This window comes from Chaetodon trifascialis, chromosome 11 (genome assembly GCF_039877785.1).
Source record: "Chaetodon trifascialis isolate fChaTrf1 chromosome 11, fChaTrf1.hap1, whole genome shotgun sequence".
Taxonomy (NCBI): domain Eukaryota; kingdom Metazoa; phylum Chordata; class Actinopteri; order Chaetodontiformes; family Chaetodontidae; genus Chaetodon; species Chaetodon trifascialis.
In genome coordinates this window covers 14,670,692-14,691,293 of record NC_092066.1, presented here as the reverse complement: position 1 = coordinate 14,691,293, position 20,602 = coordinate 14,670,692, and the positions used below count along the sequence as shown (strand labels likewise).

The 20,602-nt window shown below is 43.9% G+C and overlaps 2 protein-coding genes across 3 annotated transcripts in view; both read right to left on the bottom strand.

The window, feature by feature from the left end:
* The window catches only part of camsap2b (calmodulin regulated spectrin-associated protein family, member 2b), a 33,117-nt gene extending 17,400 nt beyond the window's left edge, over nt 1-15,717 (bottom strand). The window contains exons 1-4 of one of the 2 annotated variants that reach the window (XM_070973398.1): nt 15,027-15,717; nt 9,105-9,364; nt 1,712-1,891; nt 533-619 (exon numbers count right to left, since the gene is read on the bottom strand). In XM_070973398.1, coding sequence (XP_070829499.1) covers nt 533-619; nt 1,712-1,891; nt 9,105-9,364; nt 15,027-15,165 — 666 coding nt within the window. In that variant the 5' untranslated portion in view covers nt 15,166-15,717. The remainder of the gene's footprint in view (nt 1-532; nt 620-1,711; nt 1,892-9,104; nt 9,365-15,026) is intronic. The other variant, XM_070973399.1, reaches the window with a different exon arrangement.
* Nucleotides 15,718-18,109: 2,392 nt separating this feature from the next.
* Nucleotides 18,110-20,143, bottom strand: ticam1 (TIR domain containing adaptor molecule 1). Its single transcript, XM_070973243.1, has one exon. It carries the CDS (start codon nt 20,014-20,016, stop codon nt 18,226-18,228), a length of 1,791 nt encoding a protein of 596 aa, XP_070829344.1. The 5' UTR covers nt 20,017-20,143; the 3' UTR covers nt 18,110-18,225.
* Between the last annotated feature and the right edge of the window lie 459 nt (nt 20,144-20,602).

The following is a 20,602-nucleotide window of genomic DNA, read 5'->3' as shown; positions in this document are numbered from 1 at the left end:
TTAACTCTGATAAACAACAGTTCATCCATCAGTCCAGCACTAGTGTGTAGCATCAGCAATGTGCCCGCTGTTCACCAAGAAATAACGGTAGGTAACCCCCTCTGATGACAACTCTGGACAGAGCCAGGCTAACAGTTTCCCCCTGCTCCCTGTCTTTATGCTAAGCTAAGCTAACCTTCAGCTGGCTCCAGCTCTCTACTTAACACACAGATATGACAGTGGTATCGATCTTCTCATCTCACTCTGGTCTGGGATGTAAATAAGTGGTGAAAGAATTAAGAGTGATTTCAAAACCACAGACACAGACCGCCCACATGACTCTAAAACCACAACCTGTCAGCTTACATTTGACTGGAGATATTTTTGGACTTTGGACAGAACCGGGCTAACAGTTTCCCCTTGTTTCCAGTCTTTATTCTGAGCTAAGTTAGCTCCGTATCTAAAACTCAGACAAAATGCTGAATGATATCTTTAAAAACCCCGTTATTTGAATACCTGACAAATGAGAGCTTGTGTTTGTGTGTGTTCTTACTTTCTGTGTTGTTGCATTTGACTCCTGGAAGGAAGCCTCTCTCAGCTTTTGCTCATCCACTAGGATGTCTCTCAGGTGTTCATTCACCTGGAGAGAGAGAGAGAGAGGGAGAGAGAGAGAGAGAGAGAGAGAGAGAGAGAGAGAGAGGGAGAGAGAGATGAAGGTCAAATTTCAAGCAAGCATTTTGTGCATACTGACAGACTGAATGGTGAGTCTGTGTTGGAGAAAGCAGAAACTTGAATTTGAGAACAAGAGGCTCCACACATCTCAGAACAACTTTTCACCACCACTTCTGCCTATTAGCCACTGATGCTAAATATCATTGTAACCTAATATACATCACTCAGCTGACTTCCGACCCAAGCACGACGTAGAAAGAACTTCAAAGATAGCTGATAGTATTGTATGATAGTACTTTTGTCTTCAGAAGCCTCAAGTTACTGCTTTTCTGTCTTCAAAGGTTCTTTACAATCAGTGATGCAACGTTTTGGCCTGAGGACGCACAAGGCTGCATCGACCAATCCCCACCATGGCGTGCTGTGTCACAGAGCTGCATAGAGAGACACGTGTTTTTTTTAATGTGTGTCTGTAAAAGAACATGTGGAACCTCCTGCCTTTGGGCTGTAAAAATAAAAGCAGCAAATGTCAGTGAACACTGAACATTTAATTGATTAACTCATGCCATGGTGGGGCAATTATAAACAAAGTGAAATTAGGTCATAGTTAAAATCTCCTGCAAGAACAGTAACAGTACTTCTAAATAATCCGGAAAAAGGTGAATTAAACGAAAGATGCAATCACAGAGACTTGACTGCCCTCTTAAAGCTTACAGCCCTCTCGAGGTCTGACTTTATTCTCCCAATCCTGCTTTAACAGACCAGAGGAGGTTCGGATGAGTCAGCCGTGTCTCAGTAATCTCTCTGACATGATTACAAGCAGTTGGTGCCAGGTCTTCATCTAGTTTTCTTGCAAACATATTAGATTTTGAAGCAGCAGTGGAGGAATTGAGCGCTGACACACTCCCCAGCGCCTCTCGTGTCTCGAACATCCCGAGCAAAACAAAGACGTGTGTGTCCTCATTGTAAAAGACTCCAGGATGTGTGCAGTTGTCGTCCTCTGAAATGAGAAAACACACACCCTTGTGGTTTTGTGTGCACATGAACGTGCTCCTGTGCGTACCTTGTTGATCCAGGTGATGATTGCATCCTCGGTGTCATAAGGCAGCTCCTGGATGTGTCTGTCACTGTGTGAGGGTTTAGCGGAGGAGTACCTGTTGATGCAGGACATCACCCTCTCCACGCTCACCATCTCCACAGTGTACGCCATCATCAGGGTATCTATGAGCGCCAGGTGGGAACTCTGCAGAGACATACAGCAGCATTGTCAGGATTGCTTTTTAAAAGAGCATCAAACTGACAATAAAGAGCCAACTTCATATTTTCATGTCAGTGCTTCTCTGTACTTCTGCACATCATGTTGACTGTGGCTCGACACTATATTGGTGTTCTTGAAAGAGAAAAGATATGCAAGTATTAACCCTTTAACTACAGCTCTGAAAGCCATCTGAAAGACCACCTACAGGACCGCAACCACGACCAGACAACACTTATTTGATAAATGTTACATTTGCTCAACAATCCAACATGCATCCATCTCATTTTCACGCAAACTTGCAAGTGATCTGCAAAAACTGCCTCTCAAATGCATCGTGCAACGTGATGCTGCTGCATTACACATTTCAAGCAGGGGCTCGAAAAGAAAAACACTGGCTAACAAATAACGAGGAAGTCATTTCCTGTCAAAACAAATTCCTGCTGCACTGGTGGAAGAGTTGAGAATTTTCCCCTGAAGGATTAAAGATGGGAAATATGTTGTGTACTGATGGTGACGTTGTGTACTGTGAGGCCATAAATCTGTGTTTAGTCAGAGGGTTTGTCAAACCAGGATATTGTTTTAAGTTAGTGAGCTGACAGAAGAGAGCCGACAGAGAGAGAGCTCAAACTGGGGGCATTGTGCTTCATGGTCTGCTTCTTAAACCCCTGGACCACCAGCTCACCCCCATTTATACCGTGTTAGCTTTCCATTAGAATTTCTGGTATCACAGTATTTATCAATATCGCCCACCACTATAAAAGACACATAGCCTGCAATCTTCTTTTCACATCTCTTTTTCTATTTTTCACATTAAACTGACTTTGCTGGAGTACTTTTCAGCCCCCCCTTTCCATGTGGTATTATTGTTGGCATCACTCTCAAAAAGACAACTGGATGGCTTTCCGTTTTCCTCCAGAGCCCAGCAACTACCAACACAGGACACGCTGCATCCATGTCCAAATTTCCACGAATGAACCATCAACACCACTTTGGAAATTAGAGAGACGAAAGAAGCATGTTCACTGAGGAGGTAAAGTGACGCTGTCATCATTTTACATGGAGTGATAAGAGTTTGAGTGATGCTTCATGCAGCAGTAAGGTGGCAGCGGGGTGGAGGGGGGAGTAGAAGAAATCAGGACAAAAGGATGAGTTCATTCATTCATTAAGTCTACAATGAAGACATGAAAGCTGGTAGAAATTCTATAGTATGTGTTGAAAACTGGGTATGTATCATTTTATATTTTTACAAAATTAAAAAAAGCATGCAACAGAAACAGTAATAAGACATTTTCTGTATGACTTTGCTGTAAATTGAGCTTCGTTTTCCTGAAATCGGACCTGGTGGCAGACAGAATTGCGTAGTGAAAGCCAGGCTTGTAGGGAACCAATCAAAACACTGATAGGGTCATTATTCTACAGCCATTACTTTGTGCAATCAACACTTAATTCATAATGAGAAATTAAAGCAAAAACCACGTCTACTGCCAATTTGGCATCAGGAAGAAATCAATAAAAACCACTGTGCAGTTGTTTAGGACGTAAGCAAAGATGCACTGCCACACAGGTCACTAAACACACACTGAACCCATCAGGCTTCAAACCCTCTGTCTTGTAATGTCAACTGAGTTTTTGTGGACACCAGGAAGCTACTGGGAATCAAATGTCCATCTGTTCAACCCCTCTTGCGTCATGATGCCTGAAAACACTCTGCGCTCTGAAATGTGTGTACATGAAGAGCTACTTTTATAGTGCACACATGACCTAATTTTGAGTCATTCGCCTTATGCGAGTGGTTCAGCCATCAACACCTACACAAAGCTTGACATTCTCCTGGCCTTTCTAATCCCATTCCAGACCAACAGACCTCCCCTTCCCCTTCCTGTCACACCACAGGTCTGCTCAAAAACATTACGCTCTGTGTGTATGTGTGCTTACGTGTGCTCGCTGCTTACCTAAGCATCTATGCGCAGTCCAACCAACACCTAAAGTCAGGTGCTCCACGATCCAGGAGAATCAAACAGACACAAACAAGCAGTGAGACCTCGTCCCACTGGAGCCTGTACTGTCAAGCACAGGCCTCTTTTCATAACCACAGAGCCTCATGTAACAGCCAGCGTGACCAAATGTTTCCCCAAGAAACCAACGACTGATCCAGCTCTGCGACTGTGTGCTGCTGCTGGTGCTCAGCGTCAGCACCACGTGTTCATCTGCCAGTCTAAACAGACAGCGTGTGCAGGAGAAACACTGAGTGCAGAGACATCTAAATAAACTGAACTCAAGTGTCACCTGATGTGATCAGATCTAATTAGTTAGATTTAATTACAAAGTAAAAAAAACTCAACAGACAGACATTTTTGACAGGAATGTCACAGTGTTGACCAAATGCTCATCCGGTTGACTTGGGGAAGGATACAATTAACAATTATTGTCATTATTGTAGATGTAGATTTTTTTTATTTCAAGTGATCATTTAATTTCTTACAAAATGTCATAAAACAACAGACGATCCCCTCAGATTTGAAGACTTCCATAAAGAAGATATTCAATTTACATGGACATAAAAAACACATTGGAGACAATGGAACCAGAGAATATTTGGTATTATAACTCAATAAATGGCAAAAACGATTCATCAGCTCTCAAAACGGACTCCTTTTCTTCTTGATTGACGATTAAGCGATTGATCAACTAACGGTAAAAATCTTACTGTGAGCTGAACAGTTGTTTGTAGACCCTGATGCATGGCTGACCTTCATAAAGACGCCTGTGGACGTACAGTGTGTAACGCTGAGTGCTGCAGCTGTAGTGCATTAGATGGCTAAACAGGATTGTTTAGATTGGCGCTTGAACAGAGCGCCGCCACACTAGAAGAGCCTGATAGTGAACTGTTTATGAAACGTCTACAGACGCTGCTTTGAATTCCTGCATCTTCAGGATATTACCAAATATTTGACATTGCATGCATTCTCCTCCAGAGGTACAGCAGCTGGTCTGGGTGACAGCTGGACTGACTGACTGACAGAGAGACAGACGGAGGGAGAGACAGGCCAAGCAGCTTAGACTTGGACCTGGAGATCCAGAAAACACGATCTTCATGAAAACCCACTGAGCTCTTTCTGTGATTGAAGCTTTTCTGAACTCATTTACATAAAACCCCCAAATCTTTAATGTCGTTAAGAAGCTTGTGCAGGTGTGTGCGCATGCATATGTGTGTGTGGACCATGAATTAAAACGATGACGGCAAATCACTGTTTCATTGGGGCTTTTGTCTGCATTCAAACATCTGGATTGAAAAAAACATCATTATTCTTGACAAAGGTCAGATGACTGAAACTACATCTGCATGTGTTTTCTTAACCTTTCTGTAGGCTTGTCTGTGTCATTGTGCTCCCACTGCACTGTTTCTAATAGGGCACTGCATTCAGAGCTAACATACAAGTGTGTGTGTGTGTGTGTGTGTGTGTGTGTGTGTGTGTGTGTGTGTGTGTGTGTGTGTGTGTGTGTGTGTGTGTGTGTGTGTGTGTGTGTGTGTGTGAATGTCTGTGCATGTCTATAAAAGTGAGTGCACAAGAGACAGAGAAGACAGACAGACAATATATGGAGCCGCTGCTTACATATCTACAGACTGTCCTGGCATCCACGACTGTTGACACTACAGCATGGATTTAAAAGCCATGTGCTGTCTATTATCCCTTCACAAAGGCCTTTGGGGTGTGTGTGTGTGTGTGTGTGTGTGTGTGTGTGTGTGTACACGAGTGTGTGTGTGTACGTGCACAGATGAGTCTAAACCACTCACGGTGACAGACACGCCTTATAAGGCTGTGGAAATGGCACACACTGGTCATAAAGAGCAGTAAAGAGCTGCAGTGCACTCATGCACACTATCGAACAAGAACATCAGTATTCACCCTAATTACCGTTGTATGGCTGCATGAGTGTGTGTGTGTGTGTGTGTGTGTGTGTGTGTGTGTGTGTGTGTGTGTGTGTGTGTCTGCGTGCCCTTGATCAAAGGCATCTATAGGAAAGTACAATACAGCTGAGCAAACAGATAATCAAAGTAACCTCTTTCTGCACAAACAACCCAAGTGTCCATTCAAGACGGGCACACGCTCAGAAATGGCCGACATCTGAGCAACACAAGTGTTTTTATTGTACGACTTTACACCTTCATGTTTGGCCCTGTTCAGATGTGTGTGTGTGCAGACAGTTGAGGTGCAATTGTCCAAACTGCCAGTAAAAATAGTGACTGCTCTCGCTATCTCTCTCACACACATCCATGACATCCTGTAAATCTTTCAGCGTTATTTGGCAGAAAGATGAAGGTACACGCCCCTGCAGGAAAATCCAACTACCACTACGTCTCTCTCTCTCTCTCTCTCTCTCTCTCTCTCTCTCTCTCTCTCTCTCTCTCTCTCTCTCTCTCTCTCTCTCTCTCTTAGTGTTTTACCTCTTAGAGGGCAGCGCCTGCGAGCATGTGCGAGGCCGAAACAAAGTCCAAAAGAGACAGGAAGGAAGGAAAAGGACACACGGGTCATGTGCACACTGCCGGAGGTCTGCCAGCTCTTTGGAGGTGTGTTTGAAGAGGGGGTAATGGGGGAGTGGGGGACTCTCATTTGTGCAGCAGACGTGCTTTGACTTATTGTGAGACCCCACCCTGCACAGTGCTGCAGTGGTGCACATCACGTCTTGCTCCTCTCGTCTCCTCAACCCTCCCTGCTCTCCATGTACTCTGCTCTTCTCCTCCCCCGTCATCTCCCCTGTTTTTTCCCCTCCTCTCCCCTCTTTCCAGATGGCCATATGAACAGTGGGCCTTTTCCACTCTCTTCTCTGGCACGCACATGTCATCCCGACCGCCAAAAAGGCAATACCTTACCCTTCCTCTCCTCTCCTCTCCTCTCCTCTCCTCTCCTCTCCTCTCCTCTCCTCTCCTCTCTATCTTTCCCTTCCCGCCTTTCCATTCGTCCTCTCATAGACTTCCACACTCACCCTTTCTTTCCCTCCTCTTGCTCTACTTTCCTGCTTCCTGCTGGATCGCAACCAAATGGCAGCCCCTAAACTCCATCTTTCCCCCCCTTTCCCTCCTTCTCTGTCTATATCCATTCGCCCTCTGACAGACTGCCACGCTCCTCCTCCTCCTCCTCCTCCTCCTCCTCCTCCTCCTCCTCCCTGACATGAGTTATTTCTCTGTTGCACAGTATTTGGAAAACCATGAGGTCATCATTTTCTCTGCAGATATACCATAACCCAAAATGAAAAGCCCTCGCTTTAGCGTGACTGAAATTATCCCGCTGAGTCCACAAATACACACACACGCACACACACATGCGCGCACAGTTCCTCTACTTTGCAGAAGCAATCTAATAAATTCAGGAGAGCACAGAGCAACAATAAGGACGGACAGAATAACAAATTGCCTGGCTGTGTGTTACACAAATGAAGGTCAATAGTCATAGAGAGTCAAGGGGCTATAGGCTCCATTTGTCCTCTTAGCGCTGCCACTAAATCACCCGCCACACACACAGAATCAGAGACAAAGAGGGAGACTGCACATTTACTTTTATGGCTGTGGAAGGACATAGGATCATTAAGCGTTGCACCTAATCACTGCCAGTTACTCCCACCTTCATGACATCCTCAATCAATCAGTTTTGTCTTGAGCACAAGCAACTTAACATAAAAATGTCCTTCACTTGTGATGTTGAATTTTCCTCCAGAGCTGTAAACCAGGAGAGAAAAAGCAGAGGGCAAAAAAAAAAATACAACCTGAGTTAGAGGAAGATGTGTGGGCACTGGTGGGTTTAATGAAATATGCTTTACCTTCAATTAAATATTCAGGAGATAACAGTGTCCCGGCCTCATTTAATCCACAGCGATGAGAGCTGGGATGAGAGGGAGGGCTGGAAAAGGCTGAGATAGAGACAGGAAGAGGGAGAGTTGAGGAAAGAAACAGCAAGACAGACGGAGAGACGGAGTGAGAGCACGAGAGGGAGGGAGAGAGGGAGAGCGCGCACTGCAATGCAGACACCTTTGGGCGTCAGCAGAAGCGCCTGGCCTCCAGCCATGCGTGTGCGAGCCGTGTGTCTGGATCAAGCTGCCACAGACTCAGCCTCCTTTCATAACTAAAATGGCATAAATGAAGACTTTTTGGGCTTTGAATCTGTTCCACTCACGTCCAGTATTATATTAAAGGGTTGAAACAATGAATAATGAATTATTACTGACAGTTACGCTACTTGTTGGGCTCATTTCTCAATCGAAAATGTGCCAAATTAGCTTGTTCCAGCCTCTCAGGTGCGAAGATTCTTTATTTCATATCACTGTAAAATGAATATGTTTGGATTTGGACTGTTAAGACATCACACGGGCTCACACAACATGATTGACTGACTAATCTTTCAATAAAAAATAATGAATTTTCAGATGAACCTCAATCGCTACTACTGGCATGTTGTAGCTTCTTGTTGCAGCCGGTGCTGCACACAGTGCTGACAACATACTACTGGAATATCTCTGAGCTAAGGCATGTTTGCCCAATGCTGTCTAATGACACAGGGACCGAACAGTGAGTAATGGGTTGCTATAGGAAACCCGTCATTAGAGGTTGTTTTTCTCTCAACAGGACAGATCTTGGAGGACAGTAGGACACACGGAGCGGTACACACAAAGACACTATCATATAACTCACTTATTCCGCATGAGGGGAAGACATAGCAAAGCACACAGTAGCGTGTGCTCTTCTAATAGTCCTGAAACGATTAGTGGATTTATCAATTAGTTGTGTGACAGAAAATAGATCGATTTAAGCCATTTATCAAGCATTTGTTGGGTTCAGCCTCTCAAATGTGTGGCTTTCCTCTTTTTTCTGTCTTATATAATTGTGAATTGTGTACATTTGGATTGTTCGTTAGTCAAATGTGACGACGTAATATTGGACTCTGGGAAACTGTGATGGTTGTTGACACTTAATGGACAGTTTATGGAGATAATTCCTTAGATGTAGCCCTGGTTTATATGCTTACAGACTTGTGTGAGCACATGTATGAAATCAGGAGGTCCCATTTCATGCATCATATCTCCACAACTGCTAAATTACACGCATTTTAAGTAGGAACATATAGATAGAGAATATATGTCGAGAAAACATAAATAAGAACAGTACAAGCATTAAAAACAGGATGTCATGTGCATGTCCACTCACCATGTGTATAGGCGTGCTGGTCAGATCCCTCTCAGTGACCAGTCGGTCCTGGTCTGTGACGTACAGGCCTTTCTGGGCCAGCGCCTGGATGACAGCGTTGTGTCCCAGTAAAGGTTTGACGGCATCACTGCGGAGGATCAAGCTTCCTGCCCGGCAGTAGAGCTCTGCAGACTGGAGCAGGCAGGCCACTGGAGGCTTCAGGTGCTCCTGGTTGTACTGGTCCCTGTATAAAGGCTCAGCCAGCTCCTCTGGTACTGCGTCTGTGCGGAGACAAAGACACACATAAGGGAGAGGATACGGGGCTTAGAGCTGATCTTGAGCACCTCCTGTCCTCCAGCTGCATCTCTGCTGAGACGCCACCATCGACAGCGAAGCAAACAGTGAATGTATGCGAGCAATAAAAAAACGCTATGCTGCTATTCTTTCACGGTTTTACTGCCTTTGTTGTTGTTGCTATGGCTTCACTAAAGTACACTGTAGCTCAGAGCCTCGCCTTCACGGCCACAAGCAGCTCAAAGCTTGTTGCACACACCCAGAAGAGACGGTATACACCACGAAACCTCCTGAACATCATGACTGAAAAGCACTGAAAAGTTTCACAAGCTGGAAGGTCAGTTCACGGTGAAAAGTCAGTTTTCAGGCAGAGATTTTCCCATTAGAACAAAAAGCACAACAATGTCACATGTTTATCTGCTTATCTTATTGAAGATCCACACAAGACATCTTGTGAGCACAAAGCCACAGTGTGTGTGCGCAGGCGCGCGTGTGTGTGTGTGTGTGTGTGTGTGTGTGTGTGTGTGAAGAATACCGGTAGAAGCGTACGTTACGAAGCACAGAGTACCTTCTAATCTTGTTACCTCACCAAGTAAATCTGATTTGAAGAAAATAGCATGGAGACACACACACACACACACACACACACACACACACACACACACACACACACACACACACACACACACACAGCTACACTAAGACTCATTCACACTTCTTCTTTACTACCAAACTATGTTGTTAACCACATGTTGTGACTCAAAGTTATAATATACTCGTCATCAATCCGTCAGTGAATGACATACAGACTCTACGCACCTCTATCCCATGTGTGACACTTTAGGCAAGGAATTGGTTTGTGAGTGTATTTTGCACGCGTGCTCAAGTATGAGTGTGTATTCCTGGTGTGTGGGGTCATTTCCTCTCTGCCTGCCTCTGAATCACACTGAGGGAAACAAAGGACACTAAAGGAATCCATCTTAAAGGTACAGCTTTCTGTTCTTCAATCCTACACAACAACGGCGTAGAAGAAAATGAGCTCAACAAAAAACAACATCTTAAAGAGCATTTTAAAGCTCAGTCCAGAAAAAAATAAAGTCTATTAAGCGTGTGATCAAAGCTGGACAGTTTCCAGTGGCTGTGGTTACTGTACCCCCCCCCATAACCCTGTGCTGGGTGATGAAAAGAGATATTTAAAGCAACAGGCAGTTGTTAAACCACACAGACATCTACTTCATAACAGGCCTGACTGCCACGTCTAGTCACAGCTATTAAATCGATCCAACTTTTGTCATAATGTCTATAAAGCCGATTAATGAAGCTGGACTTCATAGAATACCAATTTGGCAGCTAAAGTGACATTTGTGTGATGTACACAACCAGAGACCATTCCCAAAGATGACCTTTAAGCTTTGAGGTTAATCAAGAAACTAAAAAGAACAGCAGGCGGCAATACAGCAGGGAGATTTTCTAGAGTTCATGAAAATCTGCCTCGTCAAGTAAAAAGCCTCTCCTTTGTGTTGGCCATCAAAGAGGAAACAGACAGGAAGTAGCTGCCACAGGAAGTGCAGGCATGGAGAAGACTGCTCCCCTGGAGACCCCCGGATCACAGCTCAGCACACACAACATCGTGGTCAGCAGCGTTTATCTCTGCTGCGCAACTGCTTTGTTAAAAATGAATTCAGTTAGTGATCCAGGTTTCCAGCTGGTAATGATTTGTGACGTTTTCACACAGATTAGATTATCGGAACATTAGATTTGGTTTATGTTAGTAGCTGGTGTTGGCTCACTCTTCATTTGAAATCCGCTGGGCTCCAGTTTTACACAGATTGTTATCATGTGACAGACTAGATAAAAAAATAACTTTAAACCTGCAATGACTGATTTTTTTTGGCTTCTTGAGAACAATCTGTGAACACAGCACAGACATGTTATCACCTTTTAAGATAATACGGCAATCTCGTTCGCAAGCGCTCGCCAATTTACACATCTCGCAGACAAGCAGCAACATTATCATCCATCTGGAGTCGTATTTCTTCCCGCCACCTGATGAATGCAAGTCCAACATTTACTCTCCTCTTAGCTGTTTTTGTTCTGTCAGCTCCTGAGGGACATATCTGGCTCTGTAGCTGCTGAATGGTCCACTGTGATCGCCTTTCTGGAATCAGGGTCATACAGTATATGACAGCTGCGATATGTCCAAAACAACTTGAATGTTTTCCTACGCATGCACATTAGGAGTAATTTTAGGTTTCAGTGTCTTTCTCAATGACACATGGACAAGAGAGGCTGGGATCAAACCGCAAACCCTACAATTAACAGTCAACCCTCTCTACCATCTGAACTACAGGATCACTTTCTCACACGATGGCTGGTGGCAAATTCGTCCATGTACTGGATATCCAGTATTTATTTTTCTTCTGCGCTGCATGCCAAGTGAGCTCCTCTATTCACAGCCCTGTAGCCAATGAGACACAGAGCACAAAGAAGTCACCGCACAGCTTTTAGCTGATCAAATGCATGTTTTCGGTCACTTCCATCATCTGATTTCACTGATCAGTTCGCTCATAGCTTAAGAAGCAAAGCGGCATCCACTCCATCATCGCTGGAGGAGACGCTCTCTTGGCTCTCCATGATCATCTTTGTCCGTAAGTGACACTGATGGAGATGAAGAATTGCATTTCCATCCATCCTCTGAATGAGCTGAATGTCCGTGCTGCGGTGGGTAATGTGGTACGGCCCTTTAGTGTAAATCTGCCATCACATGATAGTCTGGATGTCAAAAATATGACCTACCCACACTTGTAATTTGCCAAAGGTCACTGTCAGATGTCAGGTTTGATTAAATACACCTCAAAAAGCTAAATCTAAATAAGATGGGATATCTTAAACAATGGTAATAAATGCTGATTTTTTTGTCAGCCAAGATAAATCTTCTACCAGGCAGCTTTTCTATTAGAGTATTTCACTTGTTTCAAGCTTTCTGTGCTTAATTATCTTAATAAGATATTATAACTTCTTTACTTCATTACTTCATTATTGGTTCTGCGTTACTTCATGCTTGAAATTAGACCTTTCAGAATCGTAAAGCTGTGTGATCAAGTGCAGAAGTGCAAAGTACAAATGTGCTTGTTATTAGTCTGGCTGCACTACTTTTAAGACAACTGTGGGTTCTTAAAGACTTGATATTTTTTCTTGTTTTAAATTTTCCTATTCTGTTGGCAGATGATTTTGCTGATTTTAAGTAATATTACCCCATTTAGCCGCTGTTTTTTTGTTTTGAGAGCTGAGTTCTTGCAGTGTATTCAACTTATAACCACAAATTTGCACTTGAGCGCAATCGAAGCTGAGGTAAACAAATGCCAGACAGTGACCAGTAACCACCAGCTACCATCATCAGTCCCAAGGGAACTTTACAAAAATCAATGCTGTTCATGGAAGTCCTCCTGCACTCAAAAAGTCTTTTCCCTGTTGTTCCTATTCCTTTGATTTCATACCTTTCACTTAATTCTGCTTGTTTGAAGACTTTCATCTCCCTCTTTCCTTCTTCTTCTTACGGTAAATCACTTCTGCTCCATGAATATTGTTACTTCCTTGCTTGCTCTGTGCTTTATGTGTACCCATGTGCACGTTTTACATGTGCTCATGCAAATCCATCACTCTGACGTTTGGGCACAAACACTCTGCTGGTGAGAAAGTTGTTCCATCTGAGCACATTCAGACCATCGCTCGTCCCTCCAAACTAGGCCAAACGGGGCTCTGAAGACTGGTTATGAACTGGGCCACAGTTCTCGGCGGCGCTGGGAGCTGAAACTGTGTCACCGAAGGGATGAAAAAACACGGCGGCGGCAGAGTGCTGACCGCCGCAGGTCTTGTACAGCTTTCTCCCATGTCGCTGTCCTCCACCTTCTATATGTCTCCACCATTTCATGCTCTCTGAGAGCAGAAAAAAAGACCAATGCGCAGCCCAGTTTGGCAGCCACCGCTGGATCGATGGGTGTGATTCAGAGGTCTGTCTTTTGATCTGTCTCTTTCTAGGTTTGTCTGTCTGTGCGGCGGAGACTCCGAGTACTGTACATGGAGGAGCAGCTGTTAAAAGCATTCATTAGGAGCTGGGGTAAACCTCTGGGCTGAGGGCAGGCTGGAATTACTTGTGAAGGAAAGCTGCTTCCAGACCACACTGAGGACAGGAGACAGGCCAGAGCTCGCAAACATGCAGTCACATATGAAGAGTAACTAGTGACACACAGGTCCATATGAAAACATCGCCACTGTTAAACAGAGCTGAAGCTATTAGTCAATCAATGAATTACCTGATCTGAAACTGAATGTCTTTGGGTTTTAGACTTTTGGTTGGACAAAACAAGACAGTTTATGATGCTGCCATGGGTTTTAGGATATGCGATGTCCATTATTCACTATATTCTGACATATTTATAGAGGAAAAAGGTGTTTTTTCAAGCAAAAATGTCAAATATTAACTGTTTCCACCTTCTCCATGTTCTCAGGATTTGCTTCTTTGTTGTCTGATGTTGTGCATCAAATCTCCCTTAGCTTTAGATCATTGTTTGGACAAAACATAATAAGACGCCACCTTGGCCTCGAGCAAAGTGTGATGGGCATTATTCACCATAGTCTGACATTTTTATAGTCCAAAACTTTGAGTGCAGAAATCTGTTTCAAGCAAATATGCCAAGCATTCGCTGCTTGCAGCTTCTTCAGGATTTGCTGCTTGTCCTCATCCAATGTGATAGTGAACTGAACATTTTGGGGGGTTTTGACTTTTCTCAAAGTTTTGGATCAGATATTTCTGAACATTTAGATTCCCTGCAGTGTTTACAGAACAACAAATCCATCTGCACCTGTTGATCGTCTTTTTGGTGACACTGTTGGTCAGCTACAGATCGGTCACTGTCATCAACTGTGTAGTTCAACTCTCGCATTATAGTATTTTGCATTTCTAGATTGTTTTCATGGGTGTGAATAAACGTTTGTGTGTACTGCTTTAGCAAACCTGCTTGCCTCAAAATGCATTGAATTTCCTGACATTGCTTCCAATTATTCAGTTATAACTGATAAACTCATGGACAGACTGCTGTCAGCTGCAGCTCTGACCCCTGACCACCAGCAGAAGTTAAGCTCTCGCATGGGTCGATCAGCCACCACACCGTTAAGACTGGCAGTCCAGATCTGTAGTCAGACTTACATAATAGGTTTGGCCTGACTTCTGCAGAGGGAAATAATTGGCATTAGGCATGCAACAGGTTAAATCAATGACACTGTGACATGAGCAGTGGTGTGGACGCAGGTGGAGGCTGCCATATGAAAAACACTGCAGTGTGCACAAATACAGCCATGAAGCCTAAAACGCCTTACAGTGTACATCCGGTCGATAATACTCAGTGTATGGATAAAGAAGACATGCTGGTGTTCAGTCTTTATTCAACTGCTGCTATTTTATAGACTAGAAAGTTTCTATTTATAATACAAACGGAGGGACACAGTGAGAGTCTGATTACAGGCTGCTGTTTACAAAATAGTCCTGCGTCCAAGTCAACATCAGTCCTCATTATAACACCCGTTAGATGATTAATCTCTACAACGTTTTCCACTAACCTAATCCAGAGGCGATTAGGAGACGCCACCTACCCGAGCCGAAAGCCTTGGCCACCAGCCACGTCAGGCTGCAGGATATCTTGGCCCTGGTAAAGTCATAGTGATCGAAGCTCTTGATGGCAGGGACGATGAAGGTCCGTCTCATCCCTCTGTCGTCTGCCGCATCTCCCATCTTCTCTCTGTCTATCACGACTATTAACGCTGCAGCTGGAGGATCAGTCAGCCTGAGGAATTCCTCCTGACTGCGGATGACATCCCGTCCGGAGGAATTCAATGCAGCAAAAAATTTCCCCCTTCTCCAGAAAAAAAGGAAAAAAAAAAACTTTGCGCGTGGCCTCGACTGTTGGAGAGCACGACGGGCGGCTTGGAAAAAGGGCGCTCCTCGCTTACACGAGCACCATCCTTTTAGATTTTAGGTTTGAGTAACACCCTTAAAGCCTGACAGCGCAGCGCAGTTTAGGAGCAGGATTTCTCCAGATTTCCTCCATTCCCGGACATTATTATCCTCAGGTTGTCCGACATAACGGAGCAGCTGTGCGGCAGAGGAGGGAGGCCACAGTCCAGCACCGGGGGCCAGTTTCACACATCAGCTAAAGACGCTGTTCGTGTCCATGTTGCTCCTCTTTTTCTTTTCTAACTGTTTTCCTCTCTCCTCTGTCTCTCCGCGGCGTCTTCCCTGCGCTTTTCCTGCCGCACCGATCGGAGGAGAGAGCGCAGTGCGCATGCGCGCTCCACCCACCCAGTCTATTCAGCGCTGACAGGAGTCACCACAATGTAACACAGACCAAGGTGGAGTTAACTGGCAGGAGGGCCTCTGACTAACTCCCAGATGTTGTTTCCATGGAGAAACGGAGAGAGAAATACACTTTTTGTAATTCTTCTTCACAAATATCTAATATCATTTATTCCATTTGTTTTTATTTCCACCAGAAATTTTGGAAAAGGGAAAAGAATATTCAGGCCTTTGTGGATAGGTGCTGTCCCTACTTTCATAGATATGACTGGTTTGATTATAGGTTACAATTAAGACAAATGACACATATAAAGATCAAATGTTTCCTAAATGTTCCCCAAATTTCTGATTATTTTTGCTTTGTGTCACTTTATTATGAGGATACCTTCTCAGCAGTAAGCAACAAAATAAAGTAAGAAATGACTGAAACACAGAGAAGTACCTTGCCAGAAAGTGTCCATAGCACCTGTTTTATTTCTTCATTTGGCGTTCTGATAAGAAAGAGATTAGGGACTGATTATGATGATGTCACCTATTATTTTACATGTATTATCTTAAAATATGTTTAGATTAAGAAAGAGATGCTTCTGGTGCACTGAACGTCTGTATTTTGTAAGATTTTAGACTTTTACACCACTAAACTTTTATGCTGTATTACTGAAGATTAACAACAGATGATGAAATACTGCTCTTTCCTGGTAGAGGTCCTGCATGTTCAAACTGTCACTATTCCATAAAAAAAAACAATTTGTTTTTGATTCTTTAAGATTAAATTTTACAAAATGTTAGAGTCTTAGAAAGGATAAGAGGTGCAACAGTTAAGAGGATTTTCTTATCTTACTAAAAGACTTCATCGCAGACTCTTAAGGCCGAGGGACAAAATGATGAAGGAACAGCAGAGCCCCACCTGGTTTGGAGGAGAAAGTGCCCAGTTTAGGCTGAACTGAGTCACACACACACACACACACACACACACACACACACACACACACACACACACACACACACACACACACACACACTATACGATAAACAAGAGTCCGATAGGGGGACTGTCTGGCTGATATACCTATAGAAGCAAGTCTGAGCTGCTCCTATGACAGAAAAAAGTCACTCATGTGCTCCTATGATGTGAGATTAGAGCAAAAATATGGCACGTGTGTCCTATTAGAGCACAGACAGAACCTGGTCATCCATATCATGCATATCTTGAAGGTACTGTGCAGGATTCTCATCTGACAATGACGATATGACACATTTCTTTAGATTCACAACCAGCCAAACCTGCCGTCACCTGAACCATTCATGACGTCATAATACACTTAAACATCCTAATCACGTATGGTATCCAGTCAGTTATTTTAATACCAAGGGCATTTAATTTTAGTGCTTAACACAGGTTGACTGCAGGATGTTTTATCAATAATTGAGTATTTTCCATTGTGGTATTACTACATCTGCTTGAATACTTCTTCCACCACTGATTAAATGCAGTTACAGAGGTGCAGAAAACAAGCATACACATACAGATCACACAGCAACAGCCATGGAGAGGCTGTACATGTCCTCTCCATACAGGTGAGACTATAGTGAGAATTAGAATAAAAATTTATTCACGAAGCTTCCTCACAAACAAGGTTACAAAGTGCATCAGAAAACACTGCACGAGAAGAAAAAAAAACTACTTGAACAACAGTGAACAGATACAAGAAGCATAGAGTAAAAAAATGTAGAAAATTAAGTGTCATTGAAGTGACTTTGCCTGTTCTCAGGTAGTTTGTGTCATTTTCATTTTCAGCCTGAACTATCAAAGCGCCTGCCTGAGAAGCTCAGCCGACAGTTTGGCTCATATTCAAATTAGCAGAGACCCATGCACCCGAGCTGATCACTTTCATTTTTAAATTCATTTTTGAGAGACGGTCATGTCTCCAATATTGCGTTAACAGCCTGTTGTTGTCTGCAGCTACAGACATGAGACACGGAGACATGAATAACACATTTGGAACAATATGTAAAATACAGAACTGAAATGCCTTTTAGCTGTCAGACAGCAGAGCAGCAGTGTTACTGGATGACACTGCACTCCCAAGATCCTGTGAAGGGCAATGAGGAGCAATACGGAGCGTGTAACAGCATTGCTCCCTAGTGCCTACAGTGGGTTCACACAGCTCACAAGCTCAGGAAGTATATGCCACATATCTGTCAGTAGATGGCAGTCTTCTGCTAAATATTCGCTTGAAACACTGCTTCTGCTCAACAGACTGTCTTCACAGAATCCTCTCACATCACATCACTGAGAAGGCCCTTAATTGCTCTTGTGACAGTTTTATTGAATTGTCTTTGCCCAGAAGGTTTAAATACAGTGAAACAATTTACAGTGAATACCCCACAGTGGTTGTTACATTTTAGTGTTCAGTAAACCATTATTTCTGCCAGTTTCAACAAATGAATTGACTCCAGAAAACCTTATCAAACATGGTCACATTTTCATCTTTAAGCTTATTGCTCCTCCTCTCTGTAAACTGAATCGTCTTTGTCCGCGCTGCCGCCCAAATCCACGGTCATCTGAGAGTCGTTGCCAATCATAATGTACTTGGCATTTTCAATATGAATATTTCGTGGCCAGTAATCCCTGCCATCTCCGCCGCCCTGTTCTGGTGGCACAGTGGAACCGAGAAGAAGTTTCTGTGCCATTAAAAGCCTGAGGTGCTCCTCCTCCAGGGCATGTACCGATGCACACTTCTTGATCACCTGCTTTTGATGCTGGTTTAATTGCTTTAGTCTCTCCTGTCTCTCTATCTGCATTTTCAGCGTTTGCTCTTCAGTCCAGATTTTCTTCTGTGTCTTAATCCTTGCTGGAGACAGCGACTTTTGTATTTTTCTCTCAAAGCTCTTGTTCTCCTCGAGTGGAACTATTGTCTGCAAAAATATCGGGATGCTCTGCCTGGGCATGCAGTTCTCCCGCGGCAGCAGGGGGATGACGGTGTTGTACTTGTGCTTCTTGTTTATGGAGTTGATGAGGGCAGAGTTTGTCTTCATCTCCAGCATGCGAGTGTTGAAGTTGCGGGTGAGCAGCAGAAGAGTAAAGGCTGTGTTGTTGATAGCATCTTCTACACACTTCAGAGTGCTCTTTCCAGGGGTGGCAAAGTCCTCCGAGAAAGTTGCACCTTCACTACCACTGACTTTTTCCAGCTTTTCCCTCATGCTCTCGGCCATATCTGCATCCTCTGGCGCATGCAAGATAACAAATGCATAAAATATTGCCTCTTCTTCCTCTTCCGCACTGTTGCTTTCATGCATTTCATTTGCAACAGGCGTCATGGGTAGAACAATGTTTGTTGCAGTAGGTAGTGCAAAGTTTTCTTCAGGGGCTGGTTTGGTGGTTTGGGTTGGAGCGATAAGACTGTCCAACTTAATGCTCTTGGCAGCAAATGTTTCATCCATCCTTGAGTGTTTCTGTGCTCCAGACATTGGAGGTTCAATGGATTTAAGGTCAGGCTCCTCAGCTGTCAGAGATTGCTCAGGTGGATTTTTTGCGTCAAATCCACTAACAAGGACAGCGGGGGCGTTTTGCTTGGATTTATCTGATGTTTCTGGGGTGCTTCGGTCTTCTTGAAAAGGGGCTGTTGGAGGCATACTTATCTCTAGGTGAGTCGGGTATGAGGGCATTGAGGAGCTTGCCTGCAGTGGGCTGGGCAGACTGTGAGCTCTCTCTGACTGATCATGGGACAGCGTCACTTTTAAAGTTGTGTTTCTTTCATCCAGGCTGCTGTGAAGATCACAGGAAGACCCTGACTTGATATCTGTCGGGGTCCACATGCTCTCTGCGAACTGAGGTCCACAGACAACTTTAGCTTCCTCTCTGAGTTGATCATACTCCAGATCCTCACTGGAAACAGCTCTCTTATAGGCCAGATTTCTCAGAAGTGGATCACACAGCCTCTGTTCTGACAAAACTTTGAAAATGCGAGCCAGCTCTGCCAAAGATTCCCGTGTAAACTCTTGGAAATGACCACAATAAATGGCAAAGTCTTCTAATTTACCTCCACACATCTGCCACTTTTCAGCCAGATGTTTAGCGAGGCAGTTGTCCCTCAATGTCTGGAGTTTGTCCAGGGCCTGTGCCTCCCGCTGGAGAACGATCAGACACAAGGCGTGTATGATATTATCTTCAGGAGACTCACCCAGCTGGAATGTCAGGCTCAGCAGTCGCTCCTGAGGTGCTTTAACAAGTATATTAAAGACATCTCTCAGTCCTGTTCCCTGATTTTCTTGTCCTCCGTGGCTCATTTTCAGTTTCACTCGCTACTCAACCTCCAGCCAATGACAGAAGCTGATCACATGTGATTTCCCAACATATTCCTCATTTCTTCAAAAACCTGAGTTGTTGAAGAGAGAGGTATGACATTTCCTGGACATTCTTGTTTCTGTAAAGAGATTAAATCAACATCAGAAGTTATGTAGCCAGCATGTAAGTTCACAACATGATGGGCTTTTTGTAGCTGCACATTTGTGTGCATCACCAGCCCAAGTGACATTTGATAGATCAAACTTTGTATTCTTGTTCCACCAAGATCAAACTGACCCTTAAACTGATTTTAAAACAACAATAAAACTTGATGACAACAACTCACCGGCATGGAGTGCCAGGCGCCATAACATTAATCAGTCTGTGTGCTTCCAGCTCGAACAAGGAAGTCACTCAGAGTCTCTTTTCCAGCTCAGTTCAACCAGCAGAAAACTCTTTTGTGTTAACAGGAAGTTCTCAGTGCACACTTGAGACTGACAGAACACCACTGAGTACACTAAGGCTTGTCTAACCTTCGTTATAAACTTAAGAAGTAACCGTACCTTTGTCAGCTGTAGGCCTCAGCCA